The following is a 14149-nucleotide window of genomic DNA, read 5'->3' on the forward strand; positions in this document are numbered from 1 at the left end:
TGACACGTTTGGGGGGGGGCGGTGTACAGAGCACTGTCCTAGAGAAACCCGCCCTGGTTGAATGCCCAGCGGAGAAACTGAAATCTCTCCACAGGAACAAGGGAAGGTCCTCACGGGCACGGGTCGCCACGTCCCCTCGGGAACACGAGGTCGGAGCACAGGGGCCATCTGAGGAGCTGGACCGCCAGGCCGCCGGCAGGTCCCCCGCGTGAGGTCTGCTACCTACACCTGCAGCAGCACCCGTGTGCAGGGCGAGGCATGTGGGGTGCCATCTCTGGAGAGACACTGGCCTGGCCCACGCCGCCCCAGGACACGCCCGTGCCCACTCTGCCCAAGGGCTGGTGTCCCCGCCACCCAAGCCACCAGACCCGGCCCCGTGCACAGGGAGCTCCAGCCGCGGTGCTGCAGCCACCTCATCCCGGAAGGGGCCCAAAGGCGGAGCCTTTCGAAGGCACCAAACGGCCAGGGCGCTGTGTGACCCAGCCCCCAAGGGAGACAGCTGGCGGCCAACCGCGCTGTCACAGGGTCACGTCCTGAGTTTCGAGGTTCGAAGCTCTTCGAACAGACTCTGCGTTAACGTCCTCAACTCGAAGTTGTTCATGTGCCAAACTGTCTTATAGTAAATATTTTCAAAGAAAAAAAAAAAATCACACTTCCTAACTTCATTTTTTATTTATTGTTATTCCAAAACAGATAGGCTAAGATATTTCTAAAAATACAGTTATCTATCCTCAAAATCCTGGTTATGCAGAAGGCTAGAAATCTCTCGTCACGAGACTGTTGACCAGCCACTGAAATACAGAGCGCGGCCTGTCCTCCCCTTGAGGGCCAAGAGGGGCCACGTCCTCACGGGCCACGGCTTGTCACCAAACACCAGCAAAGCAGCAGTTTTTACAACTAGGAAGTAAATCCAAATAATACAGTGACATCTCCTGTTTGCCTGCTGATAAATTGAGAAAGCTCACAAAGCGGATTATCGGTAAGATTTCTTCTTCCATAACCAAAATAAAAGTGGGCTTTCGGGTCCCCTGCGAAGGCCTGGCCTTGCTCCAGCAGGAGCTCACCAACGTGGCTCAGTGACTACGCGTTCTGTACAACTAGGAATTAAACAAACCCCGTTTCGAGACTGTCCTGAGATGGCATTTAATGCTGACACCAAAATAAATAAACTAGCAAGAATAAAATTTTTAAAATTCCAATAATGGCAACTTTGGGGATATCTGTTCACCAAAATTAATCAACATTTCTAAAATATTTTAATACAAAATTATAAAAGAAAGTGCATTAAAAGCAGAACCTTTAAAACTCTGGCAAAATTACAATTAATCTGAGTACACTGACGACAGCCAGGTATACATGCTGACATTCAGGAAAACCTCAGGATATAGTAAGTCCAGCATCACAAGAATGAGTCAAATAAGGCTTTTTTTCCCTTAAAAAAATATACAATACACAAAGCAGTTTGAAAAAAAGTAATATTATTTAACAGTTTTCTGACTTAAATATTTTCACATAACAAAAGTTTTTATGTCACCATCAATATTACTTATATACATATCCAAAAGGGGACAGGAACAAAAAAGTCAAAAGATGCCCTTGCGAAATATAACAGTGAAATGTCTCTTTGTTCAGGAATCCGAAATGAGTCCCTCTTAATATACAAGTCCATACAATATTTATAATAAATCTGCTCCTGACGGAACCAGGGAGGCGATGAGAGAAAATAAAGGCAATTATTTTTCAAGAAACGAAAACAGAAACGAAAACCCAGCTTTATGTTACAATGAAAGAGATACCCATTTATTAGTAAAATGAACACAACACTGATCGGAAGCGCTGCCAGGGCGGTGAGGGCCCTGCCGCTCTCTCTGTGATCCGGACGGGCGCCCGTATTTACAAAATATACTGATCAGCCACACAGAGGCCCATAAATCTGTGTATGTACATACGCACTTATATATAGAACATATAAATAACTTCGAGGGGGGTTCGCATGGACAGAGAACTTTCCATCTTTGGAATGCTGCGGGACACACGTGCCCGCCGGCTCGGGGCGGGCCGGTTTGGGACGCTGAACGTGGCACCATTGATGATCCTAGAGAACTCCCTGAAATAAAGCTCACGCCCCCATGCACGAGGAGGGGGTCCCGGGGCCCGGAGGGGCTCCTGTCCCTCAGCCACAGCCACCGCTCTGACCGGCCGGCCGGGCCGCGGGGCCTCTGCAGCACGTGGCTTGTGCTCCCTGCCGTGAGCGTGTCGCCCCGTCCCCGTCCCCGTCAGTCCCCTCGGTCCCCGTGTCTGCGCCCCAGACGCGCGGCCTTCCAACGAATGATTAGGTCTTTGCGACGGGGAGAGAATCGGTCCAGCCATCTCTCAAGGTTTTCGTCCTCCTAACTTACTGCAGACTAAAGAGTCAATTTGTACTCGTTTCGAAACGCGCAGAGGGAAACGTGGCAAAGACTTCCCTGCGTGTTCTAACCCTCGTCTGAACCTCGTGCTGTCTCGTGTTCGTTTCGTGCGCTGCCCGTCTCATGACAGAGCTGAAGGAAGCCGACGTGACTCGCTGCATGTCACCTCTGCCTCCGCTAACACGAAGGACCCACTGTGAGGACAGGGAGAGCCAGCGGCCTGTCTACCCGAGGTGCTGCCCGCGGGCGACGGGCCGAGGCAGGTGCACTCCCCAGGTCGCTCCTGGAAGCCTCTGAAAGACAGTGATTCTTCAGATGGTTTTATAGCTAAGAACTACTGTGGTAACATTTCAACGCCTGAAACTTAAAAGCAGGAGTTCCCAGTGCTTTGTCCCGCGTGACAGTCAACTTCAGAGACACCCGCGGGTCGCGCGTCAGAACACGTTGGCCAGCGCCTGCCACTCGCTGGCGGTGTCCTGTACCACCTCCTCCAGGTGCAGCGTGTGGCTCAGCTCCTCCCCCACCTGCTCCTGCTGGCCAGCGGCCTCCTGCAGCGTCCCTGCGGTGCAGACATGAGAGCAGGGGCTCAGACACCCGCGGCGCGAAACCACGCACATGTAAACAGAGACGAGAGACTAAACCGACATGCTCTGCCCCAATGGGAAAGGGTGACTCGAGCGGCGGTTCACAGTTCTGTGGGGGAGGACTGTGCCCTCGCATCCTCACTCCTGCCACGGCTGGCACACCTGCCGGCGACGGGGGGCTGACACCAACCCTGAGAACAACCCGCCGGCTTCCTACAGAAGGGGCAGCAGGCAGCGCGGGAGCAGAGACGTTGCGACAGCCTTCCTCTTCCTCAGAAAGCCCATGACCCCGACCAGCACCCCTTCCTCCTGACGACCGTTCTTCCCAGTGTGCGCGAGGCAGCAGTGGGCCACTCGGGGAAGCAGGGTGCGGAGAGCCGGGGACCCCGGGCACCGACCACCCGGGCAGGCCGCGCGCCGCGCTCACCGGCGTAGCTGTGCGCCCGCTTCACGTGCAGCTTCATGTTGCTCTTCTGCGTGAAGCCCATGGCGCAGTGCTCACAGCGGTAGGGCCGCTCGCCCGTGTGCTTCTTCACGTGCACCTGCAGTGCGCTCTTCTGGTTGAAGGCCTTCTCGCACAGCGTGCAGGGGAACGGCCGCTCCCCTGGGGGCAGGCCGCACATACGGGCAAGGTAAGGGGGCGCCCAGCGTGGGAGCTGCCCGGGGCCCCTGCCGCCCACAGACCGCCGGCCCGCAGGCCCTGGGAGCGCCCACCGCACCCCGACTTCTGGACCTGGCTGCAGTGGCACCGTCCTCTGCAGTCCCCTCCCGGCCCTCGATCCCCTGTGCCTTGCTGCCACTCACGGCTGCCGAGCCCCAGGGCCCCGCCCTCCCCTGCCCCGGGCCTGGAAGGCTCCCCCGCGCTCCGCTCGGCCCCCGCCATGAGCCCCACTGGCCAGTGCCAGCCAGCACCAGGCCTCCATGCCACCTCCGAGGGCCCTGCTCCCCACTCCAACCCCGGTGTCAGCCAGCTCCATGCTAAGTCTGTCCCTCCACCCAGTCAGTGGCCACAAGCCCCAGGACTGTGGACACGAGGTCATCACGCCTGCGACCGCATTCCTTGCATGGAGAAAGGGCTGTCACCAACGTGATCAAAGTCACGACTGGAGGACCTGGACGAGCACAGAGGGCGCCTGTGCAGGTGGGCTGTGGGGACGAGCAGCCTTTTGCTGGTGGGGACAGGTGCCCACGGGAGCTGGGGTGGAGCATGGACAGCAGTGAGGTCACAGCAACGTGTGCTTAGTGGTGTCCCCAAACCCTTCGCGCACATCCATCTACTTATCATAAACGACCAACGGCATCACTACTCCTTAAAACTTTGTTCTGAGCGACCACGTCACGAAGTGACAGTGTGGCAGTTGGTTTTCTGCTCAAAAGCTCTTCCTGAACACCTAGCGTGCCGGGACCCACTGCCCAACAGCGACGGTGCTGAAAACACGGGAGCGCGCGGCGGGAAGGCCCGTGACCAGAAGAGCTTTGCTGGCCACACAGGCGCTTTGCGTTGGCCGCGGTCACCAGAAGGGACAGAGGCCTCTTGGTGGGGGTGTCCACGCTGACACCTGGCCAGTCAGCGATGGCCAGCCAAAGAGGCAGCAGGCCTGGGAGAGGATGACCAGCCACTGGGAACTGTGAGAAGGCCTGGGTGACAATGAGGTGAGCCTGAGAGCCTGGGACTTCCCGAGGGCCGAGGACGTGCATCCTGAGGGTCGGAGGGGTCACAGGGGGACACAGGCCTCCACCCGGACGTACTCAGGAGGGGACGGGCGGCCCCTCCTCTCTCGAGGTTCCAGCCTGGCTGCTGTAGGGACGCAGGGCTGGAGAAGCGGGGAAACTGGCCAGGAGGCAGGATGAGGGGCAGGGCCACGGGGCCAGAGCAGAGGGCGTGGGAGTGGGGAGTGGGCGCCTGAGTCGGCGGGGCCAGAGGGGCACGGGGTGGCCTCACTGCCAGAGCGCGGGAGATGGGGGCTGGCTTCTGGGTTTTGTTCGTTTTTCTGAGACACACTTGGACAGATTTAGGAGGCTGAGCAGGCGGTCAGGGCGCCGGGGCACCCCCGCAGGGCCCGTGCCCAGTGCTCGCCTGCACACGGCACCCCTCTCGCTTGGAAGGGGGGCGGTGAGGAGAGAGCTAGGACAAGGCGGCCTGAGCAGGGAGACGGCCACCGTGCCGGCCCTGCTCTCTCTCACCACCTGCGCTGGCCCCAGGCCCCGCCCCCGAGGGAAGCCAGCCCCGCCAGCGTTACCTGTGTGGATGCGGCTGTGTCGCTCCAGCTGGCTCGGTTTGGCAAACGCCTTCTCACACGTGTCGCATTTAAACACCCTCGGCTTCTGGGAGCTCAAGGAAGGGCCTGCTTGGTGCGTCTGCATGTGCTCCTGTCAGAGACACCCACCCGCACAGAGAACAGGTGCCTCAGGCCTGAAGAGCTGCAGGGGCCTGAGCGGCACGGAGGACAACGGGGCAGGGGCGGGGCTGGCCACGCTCCACGGGGCCTCGAGGTCAGCATCCAGGGCTCCACTCCCCCAGTGGCAGGGGCGGTGTCTCAGACCCCCTGCTATGGGTGACCTTGACGGCTGCCAGGCAGACGGCCGGCTGTGCTGCAGGCCGTCCCTCAATGAGACTCGTCTGCTGATTCTTCTGTCAGACCAGGGTCGTGGGCCTGGGGAGGCCGCGTGCCTTTTCCACCCCACAATGACAAGGACCTGCCCCACAGGCTTTGTGGCCACCGGCTGTGACCTGGCCACCCGGCTAAAGCCATGTGCAGCCAGTGTGCTCACCCCTTGCCCCGGGCAGGGGTGGGGGTACGGGTCCTCAAGGGCACAGCCTGCAGAAACCGGGACTCTGCCTCTTCCTCCTTATTCTTCCTCCTTATTCTTCATCGTTTTGATCAGTCATGTCTCTACCAGTGAGGGCCCACGAGTATTTACTTCGCCTTGTGGGTTATGACTCAATTCTACTTGGTTTTCTTGCTCCAATTGTTCTAGCTTTGGCCACCAGGAGCTTTCCAATCAGCTCCTGTGTCCCTCTAAGTCCCTGTCACTGTGTGTGTGTGTGTGTGTGTGTGCGCACGCGCGCGCATGCACACACTTCCTTATTTTCTGGCACAATGTAATTTGTTTTAAATCCCCCCTTTCTGAAGGTCATCAAGAGAAAGTAACTCATAGGTATTTAAATGCCAAATTGAGTCCTTCAGATTGAGTGTCACCACTTCAAAACGTTTACGGAAAAGCTATGTTTTCGGTATAGTAACTGTATTTAAAACAACGAATTTTCTGTAACTATTTTTAATCTCTTGCCTCTTCAAGAAGATCTTCTCTCTCAGACACCAGCACCGTGGCCGTAACTTCCGTGCTCCCTACTGCGAGCTGAGCGTGATGCTAACTTACAGTCCTTGAAAGAGCCGTGACGTGTAAGTCACCGTTCTCACTACAGTGCGGGAGCCGGCGTGCTGCCGTTACGTGGCCTGGCCATGGCGTGGGGTCCTCAGCAGCAGCACCAAAGTGGAGAAGAGGCCGGGTATGGGGGACGCTGCGGTCCCAGGTGCACCCCGGGCTTATGGCTGCAACTCTCTCGAGTTCATTCCACGTTTGGTGTTTCAGAAGCGAGGGTGGGGCCCTCTTTTGGAAACGTGTTGGTACTGGGTGGGGCTCCTCCACTCGGGAGCCGTGGCAGGAGAGGCGGGTGCTGGCCTCTGAGGGCTGGACAGCAGGTGGCCTGGCCCACTGCCCAGGGGGCTCCTTAAGGCTCCGAGGAACAGCGGCTCGGGACTCGTGTGCTAAGTGGCTACGGGGCCGTGATGCCCTCAGGAATGAAGAGGCAGGGGTGCGGGAGCCCGGCCTAGAGCCACGAGGCCTGGCCACGCACTCCCAGCGGGGATTTCAGCCGGCCGGGCCTGGGGAGCCGTCCCGGGGCTCGCGCCCGCTCCTCTCCTCTGGGTGGAAGCGGCTGGGTCGAGCCCCCTGCCGTGTGGGCCCGCGGGGAGGCCAGGGCGCAGGGCACGTACCTTGAGGTGGGTGGCGCGCTTGAAGGCCTTCCGGCACACGGGGCAGACGTGGATGCGCTCCCGGCCGTGGGCCTCCTTGCTGTGCTGCAGCAGCAAGGCCGAGGACGCGAACGTGCGGCCGCACTCCACGCACTGCTGCAGCCGGCCCTCCTTCTCGGGCTGGCCGCCCTGGGCCAGGCTCGCAGAGATGTCGGTCACCTGGAGCGGGTCAGAATCCCGGGACTTACTCGACTCGGGCAGTTTGCCACCGCCGCGTGACAAATGACAACAGAGACACACTGAGGCGGGCGTGGCGTGTCATCTCGAGGAAGGGCAGCGTGCGGCCCAGCACAGCACCTGCGCCCTGTGCTGCCTGAGGAACAGACTGGGCACGGGTCAGAGGACAGGATGCTGCCACCGTGGGGGACCGCTGCTGCCCGGGCCACTGCGGTTAGGACTCTCCCTGGCACCAGGCGAGGCGTCACCGCACAGGCCGCCCCCCGCCCCCGGGGTCTGTGTGCAAGGAACTGTGCGGCCGAGAAGGCACGCGCCTGCGGTACCTGGTAGGTGATCTCCTCGCAGGTCGCAGACGATGGCTGTGACGCGTGGCTCACCAAGATGACCTGCGGCGAGCCCACGCCTCCTTGGCCCGAGAGAGAGGGGTCCGTGAGCAAGGCTGGGAACTGCTGACCCTGCAAAGGTCGTCACGATTTCAGAGGCAGGCTAAGATCTTTTAAGGTGCGGTCACTCGGGAAACAGGTGGTGAGTCCTCAAAGTTAACCCCAAGACCCCATGACTCAGCAAGTCCACCCCAGGTACCTGCCCCCGAGATGAGAGCCTATGCCACCTGACGCCTTGTCCCCACTGCCCAGCGCAGCTGCAAGGGGGACCCAACCCCTTCGTCCGCCAGCTGGGAACGAAGCGCTGCTCGGGAGTAAGGAGAACCGGAGCGTGATGCACGCCGCACGGCGAGCCCGGAGGGTGTTATGCTGAGCGGAGCCGAGCACGAAACACCGGTTGTTTCGGTGTCACCCGATTATGTGACGTGTCCCGAGCAGGCAAATCCAGAGAGACGGGAAGTGGGGAGACGTGGAGGTGGCGTGGGCCGGGCCGAGAGACATGAGAGTGGCTGCTCTCTGCCAACAGTAAAAGTTTCTTTCTAGGGTCACAGAATGTTCTAGAATCAGACGTGGTGATGGTCCCTCAACTCTGCAGCTACATCAGAGACCAGTAAAGTGCACACTTTAAATAAACTTCACAGTCTGTAAACTGCACCTCAGTAAAGCGATCGCACGTCTACATAAAGCACGTCTGCTTATTTAAAGCCACACACAGTCTGCTACACGACACAAGACCACTGTGAGTCTAATGACCGCTGCGGCACACCCTCACCTACTGACCGTGACCCCGGGACAAAGAGAGAATGGACGTGCTCGGGCGGGACGCGGGGCGGGCGCAGAGGGGGCGCAGGACACGCGGGCCGAGTGCGTCTAAGCTGCGCAGCACGGCGCCGACCGGCGGAAGGGAAGCCGGGCCAGGACGGGCCCCGCACCGACGCCCAGCGCTGGGGTGGGGGCGGCAGAACATGGGGGCCCCGAGGAGGGCGTGGCCGCCTGGTGCCCTGCAGCCAGAGGAGGGGCCGACTCTCGATGTCTCGGAGGAAGACCAGGCCGAGTTCCCGCAGGGAAGACAAAGATGGAGCAGGGGAGAGGAGGCTAAAAACGGGGTGGAGATGGCTTTGAAAAATCATCAGGTCCACTTCCTGTGGCAGATGTGGCAGATGGCGGGTGGACACGGGCAGACGTGCATCACGGGTCACCCACCCAGACTTGGACGAGGACAGCTTCTCGTGTGGACTGGGACTCTTTATACCCACACGTACCTTCAAAAAGTGACGTATTTTAGGTGTCACTATATAACTCATTTTTTTGCCCAAACATAGGACAGACTGAAAAGTTTCCACATATCCTGATAAAACTTCATGGTCACAAGCCTGCTAACACGAGGAAGCAAGATGAATCTGCTCTTTCGAATGCCAGCCACCTCTGCACGTCTCACGCGTCTGGGGCTGGCCTCAGCCACTACTCATCATATCGCCCGATTTTGAAAAATGACCTCAATCGAAATGGATAAATTTGCATTTCCTCATTTTATTAATCAAAGACAAATACAACCGTGGGCCACGAGAACCTGTATTGGCTCATGAACGTGTCAATTCCAACCCAAAGCTAAGATATGTGAGAAAGAGTTGACCTCGGGCACCACGATCCCTCGTGGGGATCGTCACAGAAGGATGCGAGGGGGACGCTCACTGTGCATGACACACACGTGAGCGCCTCCCTGTAAAAGCTGGAGACAGCCCAGCGCGTGCGCACACAGGGTCTGGGAGGGCGCACACGCCCGGGCCTGCTGACCTCGGTTCCGTCTGTTCCACCTGAGATTTTCCTGTTTTCCCCCTTCCGCATTTAACATGCGACACTTTCGAATCAGAAAAAACCTCCAATTTTGAAAGAAAATGTTCAGAATTCCCTTTTGGGGGGGCATCACTAGTTTCCAGATCACTGCAGGACAGAGTGTGTGACTGCACCTACCTGAGAAGCGATGTTGAGTGTGACCGTGTCCAGCGCTCCCGAGAGCAAGCCCTGGGTGTCCGCCAGAGTCAGGGTGACGCTGGCCTCGCCCCCCACACCTGACGAGGACATGAGCAGGTTCTGAGCGGAGACTGCAGACGGAGACATCGGCGTGGTGGAGAGGCCCCCGGCGGCCACGTTAAGCTCTGCAAACAGGCGAAATGAGAGGCGGGCGGGGAGGCTGGCTGAGTCCAACCCGGAGCCACACCCGGAACACGGCTGCAGGAAGGAGGCGCCTGCCGCAGCTGGCGTTTCCGCTGCCCGCGCCTCTGAGCTGCGTCGAGGACATCACAGAACCTCTGATCCCACGCTCGTGGCTTTCAGATTCTAAATATCTTTGTACTTAAACATACGCCGCTTCCCGAGTATAATTAGAGAAAAAGCAGTGACAGGAAATGAAACCTGTGACCCTACGGCCACTGCCACTGCTGCAGATGCCGAGGGAAGCTCAGACAAGAGCTCCCGGGACACACACGGTGGAGAGAGCGCTCGGCAGGAGTCGGGGGTCGCAGCTGGACACACCATCTCGTCCTTGGCAGAAAGACACAGGGGATGACCTCTCACAAGAAGTTTGTAGAAAGAGTCTGCTCTGTGACTTTAATCGTACATGACACATTTCTGATGTCTTAGTCACCGCAGACTAAATTAAAACCAAAGCCAAAGCCCATGAAAATGTAAAACAAAATTCCCCTTAACTGAAAAACAAAAAAAGTCTCTCGCTTCAAATTAATAAGGAAAAGAACCAAGGTGTGCGATACCTTTTCCGAGGCCAGAGCTCGACATGCGGGAACGGACGAGGGAGGAAGAGGAAGACCGAGCGCTCGGCCAGGGGGCAGAAGTCCGGGGTGGGGCCTGCCGACCTGCCACTCAGACTCGGCTCCCAACCACACGAGCCTTTGTCCACCCCTCCACAGGTGAAGGAGGGGACGACGTTCCTCTAAGGTCCTGAGAGGCCCGTGCCTCCCTCGTGTTTCCAGCCCGCCCTGCCGCCTGGCCTCAGCCCAGGCCCCCGGCCCCGCAGCACCATGCCCCTCGCTGGGCAAGCGCTCCCCACAGGCCTGGGCGTCACCCGCACGTCCCGCTGGGTCAAATCTCATGACCCAGGCACCACTGTCCCCCTCTGTGCCACCCCGAGACTTCACGCTTCAGTGCACATCGGTGCTGGCAGTTTCTGGGCCCCACATGCGAGGGGCCCGGGCCTGCTCCGCACACCACGACAGCTCAGACCTGGCACGGTTCTGACCACGTAGCACATGCAACAGTCTCTTATGCATGAATGAACGACTAGGTGAGAACGTATTTCAGCTGAGCACGAACAAACCCAGCTGTGGGTGCAACTCTGCCTATGTTTTTCTCAAAAAAAAATAATACACAGAGGTGGAAAATAAGAGGACTAAGAAATTCCTGACATCCCTACGAAGTAAGGAAGACAGGGCTGGCCGGCACCCAGACTGTCCCAGTCGCCCACAAAGCCGCTCGGACTCACAGGCTTGTTCGCTTTTACTTTGTGTTCATTTATTTCTATTTTTCATAAAAGTCTGTAATTTCAAAACCTCAAAAAGATGCTTTCTAGTTTGTCATCCTACTGTCGGCTGGTGCCAGAAAATCCACAGTGCAGGGCACAGAAGCTTCCGGTTGGCAAGAAGAGCCAGCTTTGTCGTGGAGTCACCAAAATGCTAGCTTGCATAAATACACAGAGCCTTCTACATTTACATGGGATTACTCACCTTTACTCTCAAAAAGGTAGGACTACCAATTGACTGATAACTTTAGAAAGAATTCTGTACCCTAGAGTCCTATGTAAGCCACTACCAACTGCTATGGGATCACAGCCCCTGGGACAGATCAGGCAGTGGCATCTGTCAGTGGACAGAGGGCTTCCTTCACCCCACCGGCCGGGCGCACAGACCTTTCGGTGTCTCATGATGTCTCCCCCGGCGGGCTGGTCGGCGGCTTACCTGAAGCGTTCAGCGCTGCGCTCTGCGAGAGAAGCTGACCGCTGCTTATCGCTAAGGCGGCATCTGCAGACTGGCTGCCGATCGCAGGTGCCGACAGCCTTATGCTCCCGTTCAGCTCGCTGCTTCCATTAGAGCTGTGTTGGATGAGGTCTTGACCTAAATGAAAATTAATACTGTGATGTCTGAAAGCAACGTGTTCACTTACGTACTGGCACGTGTGTTAAACAGATCACGCTATTCCATGTTTAAAGGTCGTTTTAGAAAAAAAAAGAAAATGACGACATCCACTTCCCTAACTGAAAGCATGCACCTGCTCACACTTCCCAAGCTATAACGTATTTTTACGTGCTTCTTCAGAGTTCCGCTCTGACTCACTATTCAGGCACTTGACGCAGCACGAGAAAGAGCTGTGAAGCTATGGTTTTCCGCTCTTTGCCGAACGAAAATCCGTGTGAAAAACTGCTGACTCAAAGGGGAAGTGACGTGAGGGACTGCCACTTTTAACGTTAGTACGGGGTTTGCTCAGCCACGTTATTTTCACCACCCCCAAGCTGTCGCCTGAATGACAGGGCACCAGCTTCACGCAGCGCTCAGCGTGCACAAAGGACGAGTGAGACACACGCAAGTGCAGGTGCGAGGCCGCGAGACCACGAGCGACTCACCGGAGATGGTCAGGGTGATCTCCTGCGGGGACCCCGAGGGTGACGCGGTGGGCCCGGCGGCCTGCGCCAAGACCTGGCTCAGGCTGGAATTGTTGATGGTCACAGTGATCTCGTGGGGGCCAGTGGAGGTGGACACCAAGCCTTGCGACGTCATCACCTGAGAAAGGTCTTGAGTCCCTGATCATCACGACAAAACAACAAAAGCTGGGCTTAAAAAAACAACCATTTTCTCCTTTCTACGTTAAAAGTATTTTGGTGAAACTATTATTTCAAAAAGAGAAACACCGAAAATAGAGTATCGGTCATCTCTAACTCCTCCGCCTAGATAAGGAGGCCTGCCGGTGAACGAGGAGGCCAGCGGGACAAAGTTCCACGAATGCTGCCATCTCCGTGACTCAACGTCACTTCATCCTTAGGACGTCTGTGTGGTGAGCTTTATAGAGAGAAAACGGCATCGCGTTTCCTAAACTCAAACACACAACTACAAGCACGACTCTGAGCCCCAGCTGTCGGAACCGCCCAAGGACGTGGCCCTCACCGCTGCCGCCAGCGGCCAGAACGGAGTCCTGCTCAGACAGCGGGCCGATGGTCAGGTTGGCAGGCGTCGCCGTGGGCTGCAGGGACAGGCCTGCGATGGGCTGGATGACGACACTGGCCGGGACCGCGGTGTCTGGTGTGTGCAGGGGGCTGCTCTGCGGGGCCAGGCCCGGCTCCCCGGACAGCGGCTGAGCGACCAGGCTGGTCTGCTGGAGCGTCTGCTGCAGCACGCCTGGGTCGATCTGGAAGTGACAGGGACACGCGTGAGGGGACTGCCACAGGAACGCGTGACCCGACCACGGCAAGCACGGCCAGCGTCCCACCTGCAGGGTGATGTTGTTGATGCTGGACGCATCGATGCCAGAAATCTGCACGTTAGGCCCAACCAGGTTGGCGGCCAGCTGTAACTGGATGCCTTCCAGGGCGGCCAGGCTCCCCTCCGTCAGAGACACTGTCCAGTCGCCACCAGCTGCACGGGACGCAAACAGGAATGAGCGGACGCCAGGAAAACTTCCAAAAAAAAACTCACTTATGCGGGGATTCTTAAACACACGAGTTCTGTACACGTCTATTGATCTGATCTGATTGATAAACGTTAATATATCACACACCCCCCTCGTCTAATTTAATCCTCACTAAACAAACCCTGTTATACGAATATTACCCACTTTAAACGTAACAGAACACTAGGCTCAAAGAGATTACACTAATTGGGCCGAGGTTTAAAACAACTACCACGCCCCGGGCCGGAAGCAGCCAGAGCAGTGGCCACAGGGACGACGTGGACTGTCCAGCAGGCCTGCCCCTCCCCTCGGGACACTCGGCTCACCTGACACGGAGGCGGGGAGCACGGTCTGGCTCACCAGCCCCTGAGGGAGCAAACCCTGATCGAACTGGCCGGTCAGCACCGAGTTGTTCACGATGAACACGTTCGAGTCGCTGGGCGTCGGGCTGAGGAGGCCGGCCGGCTGCACGGCCTCGGGCGGGCTGCGGCTCACGGGCTTCCTGGCTTTCTTGGGGTCCGGTTTGTAGTGAAACTGCATGTGGGTCTTCCTCCGCCCCGACGTCCGGAAACGCAACTCACAGTGGGGACACTTGAACGGCTTGGCCCCCGTGTGCAGGCGCATGTGGACCTTCAGGCTCCCCTTCGTGGAGAAGGCGTTGCTGCAGACGTGGCAGCTGAAGAGCTTCTGACCTGTGGGTGCCAAGAGTCAGTGGCACGTCCAGAGGTGGGCGTGCAGCCAGTGGGCATGGGCACGTGCTGACCCAGCGCCCACATGCCCCCGTGGGCCACAGCGGCCAGCACAGGGAGCTGCCCCAGGACCCGAAGGGGCCAGTGTAGTCCACAGGTGGCGTCCGGCAGCTCCCCAGCACCTCCCGTCCACAGCGACTC

General features: G+C 58.0%; 1 protein-coding gene across 1 annotated transcript in view; it reads right to left on the minus strand.

Moving 5' to 3' along the window:
* Positions 1–656: 656 nt before the first annotated feature.
* ZNF236 (zinc finger protein 236) overlaps positions 657–14149 on the minus strand; it is an 80367-nt gene continuing 66874 nt past the window's right edge. Inside the window, exons 22-32 of the mRNA XM_039839483.1 lie at positions 13586–13951; positions 13080–13225; positions 12758–12998; positions 12220–12396; positions 11558–11713; positions 9561–9745; positions 7530–7661; positions 6991–7188; positions 5233–5362; positions 3420–3596; positions 657–2967 (exon numbers count right to left, since the gene is read on the minus strand). Of these exons, the coding sequence (XP_039695417.1) occupies positions 2843–2967; positions 3420–3596; positions 5233–5362; positions 6991–7188; positions 7530–7661; positions 9561–9745; positions 11558–11713; positions 12220–12396; positions 12758–12998; positions 13080–13225; positions 13586–13951 (2033 nt within the window). The 3' untranslated portion in view covers positions 657–2842. The remainder of the gene's footprint in view (positions 2968–3419; positions 3597–5232; positions 5363–6990; positions 7189–7529; positions 7662–9560; positions 9746–11557; positions 11714–12219; positions 12397–12757; positions 12999–13079; positions 13226–13585; positions 13952–14149) is intronic.

The sequence above is a fragment of the Pteropus medius genome, unplaced genomic scaffold (assembly GCF_902729225.1).
Source record: "Pteropus medius unplaced genomic scaffold, Ma_sr-lr_union100, whole genome shotgun sequence".
Lineage (NCBI taxonomy): Eukaryota > Metazoa > Chordata > Mammalia > Chiroptera > Pteropodidae > Pteropus > Pteropus medius.